A 2,129-nucleotide genomic window follows, 5' to 3' on the forward strand; every position below is an offset into this window, starting at 1 on the left:
AAGCTGTCGATGGGACTGGCAGATATTGATGTTGTCAATGCAGCAACGATGAGGAAGACGAAGGAGAAACGCATTGTTTGTGAGGGTGTAATATGGGATCAAATAAATTTGAAAGAGACGGTAGGAAGATGACTTGCTTTTATGTGCTGGATACTGTACTGGCAGAATTCCGTGGGTATGTAGCTTTACGGTCCGATCGTAACTGAGTTTGTCAAGATGATGACGTGGGGACCTCGACTACTACTACAAAATTTCCTCCGATAGGGTCAGTAAGAGTCTGGTTCGAGATTACTGCACGCACTGACAGACATAAGATGCTGAAACACATTATGTGTGCGAGGTTATACGAGATTTGTCAATGAGAATCTTCTGAGGTGGGGGGACGTTGAAGCCGGCTCGCTTTTAGACCCTGAAAATCGTGTTGTGGACAGAACTCGAACGTTCTACTTGCATGGCGAGAATGTAGGCAGAACCTAGTAGAACCTGAGGCCTGAGGGTCAGCGGATAAACAATCCAGAATATGCGAAACATAAAAATAAACACAGCCTGAGTGATGGAGATGCATATTGTAGGCAAGGCCGACAGAACCTACTCCACTCGTTAACCACCGTTGGAATGTCATGCAATACTTCAAGTCCACATGGAATCCACTAGTCTCGGTTTCAGATGGCGTGGCTATTTTGACGCGATCGCGACACGCCCGTGACGTAGTCTCCTCCAGCCAGACCAATCGAAGGAAGACAGTCGTTCCTTTATGTTCAACCGTGACGCTGGAACGGGTCAAGAATGACCCCGTGAGTGACTCACGATGCTCGCATCTCCGTCGTTTTGACACCCGATGACGTGTCCTGCGCATTGGGGCTCGATGCTGATGGGTTAGGAATGCTGGGAGTTTCCACGGAATGATGCGTCGAAGCTGGGGAGAGCTGACGTGGCTGGTGAACTTTAGTCGATGGAATCATCGGAAAAAAGGTGCGGAAGGAACCGAAGCAGTGGTTGTTGATGTGCGGGAGACTGGTGGTGGCCATCGAATAGCGAATGCGGCCTCAAAAGCATATCAAGTTGCTTTTTGTCATTCAGTCGCAGCCCGTTGCAGAGACAACAAATACGTGCACGATGTAATGGAAACAAATGCACCATAATGCGGTTGTGAACGAGTCTCCCTGAGGAAGGGGAAACACTTCTTGCGGCGGGGACCATCTCGGGCCATGGTTCTCGAGGAGTGCATCAGTAAAACCACCAATTCCTTTTCCAGCCTTATGTTCCTTACATAATGTGCCTTCAAATTTCGTCGCGTCAAGTCCAGACCAGCTTACTTCTAAGTTCTTACTTTTCGTACTTTGTTTCCTCACTAATGTTGACATAGAATTTGTGGAAGGAATCATAGGTCTGGTAGTGTTGGAGGTTGGGGGAAACAAATTGAGTGCCGTAGACAGGAATAAGGTGCGCAGCACGGTAGATTGTGTCAATGTGAATGATGGAGATGTAGGGAGCATTGTTGGCGTGGTGAGCGGGCTGCACCATTCACATCCCGGTGTCTTCATCAGGCAAGTCTCCAATGACATTGAACCATCACACAACTGTGCATGTATACAATTCAGCCCTGTGAGTGAAAGAGAAAAAGTGGCAGTGACCGCGACGAGAACTTGCTTTAGGTGGGTTGGGCCCAGCACTAGGTCTACTCATATTTCTCGAGGACACTTGCTTATCTATCGAGCTATCAAACTCTTATAGACTTCAACTCGCCGCATATTCTGATAGCCCATGTTCATTCACCAATCCCAATACATCCAGAACGCACATTTTACGATCTTCAACTCCACGATCAATCCAAGACAGACGCTAATGCCCACCCAAATGCCCGAAGTTCGTCCCCAATTGCACCTCTCCGTCTCATACATCCAATTCACAGTCCTAGCAATACAATCACGCAACCCCCTCACATATCGTCTCGAACTCCCCCGCGGTCTGCTTTACGAGCAAGTGCACTGCCAAACGTTCCATTCCTTCATCAACACCGTGACGATATTGGACCGTAAATGTTTGAACTTGGAGTAACGCCTTTTGCACACACTGATTAGTCTGTCAACTGCCTTGATATGCGGTGCGATGATGCACACTCTTGAACA

The 2,129-nt window shown here is 48.0% G+C and overlaps 1 protein-coding gene across 1 annotated transcript; it reads right to left on the reverse strand.

The window, feature by feature from the left end:
• Window positions 1-1,326: 1,326 nt before the first annotated feature.
• Window positions 1,327-1,524, reverse strand: EDB91DRAFT_1060620 (uncharacterized protein; the record flags this gene model as incomplete). The annotated part of the gene is made up of 1 exon (XM_041314362.1): window positions 1,327-1,524. The coding sequence occupies one exon, from the start codon at window positions 1,522-1,524 to the stop codon at window positions 1,327-1,329; it is 198 nt and encodes a 65-aa protein (XP_041172203.1).
• Window positions 1,525-2,129: the final 605 nt, after the last annotated feature.

The sequence above is a fragment of the Suillus paluster genome (genome assembly GCF_016628075.1).
Source record: "Suillus paluster strain FC165 chromosome Unknown EDB91scaffold_86, whole genome shotgun sequence".
NCBI lineage: Eukaryota > Fungi > Basidiomycota > Agaricomycetes > Boletales > Suillaceae > Suillus > Suillus paluster.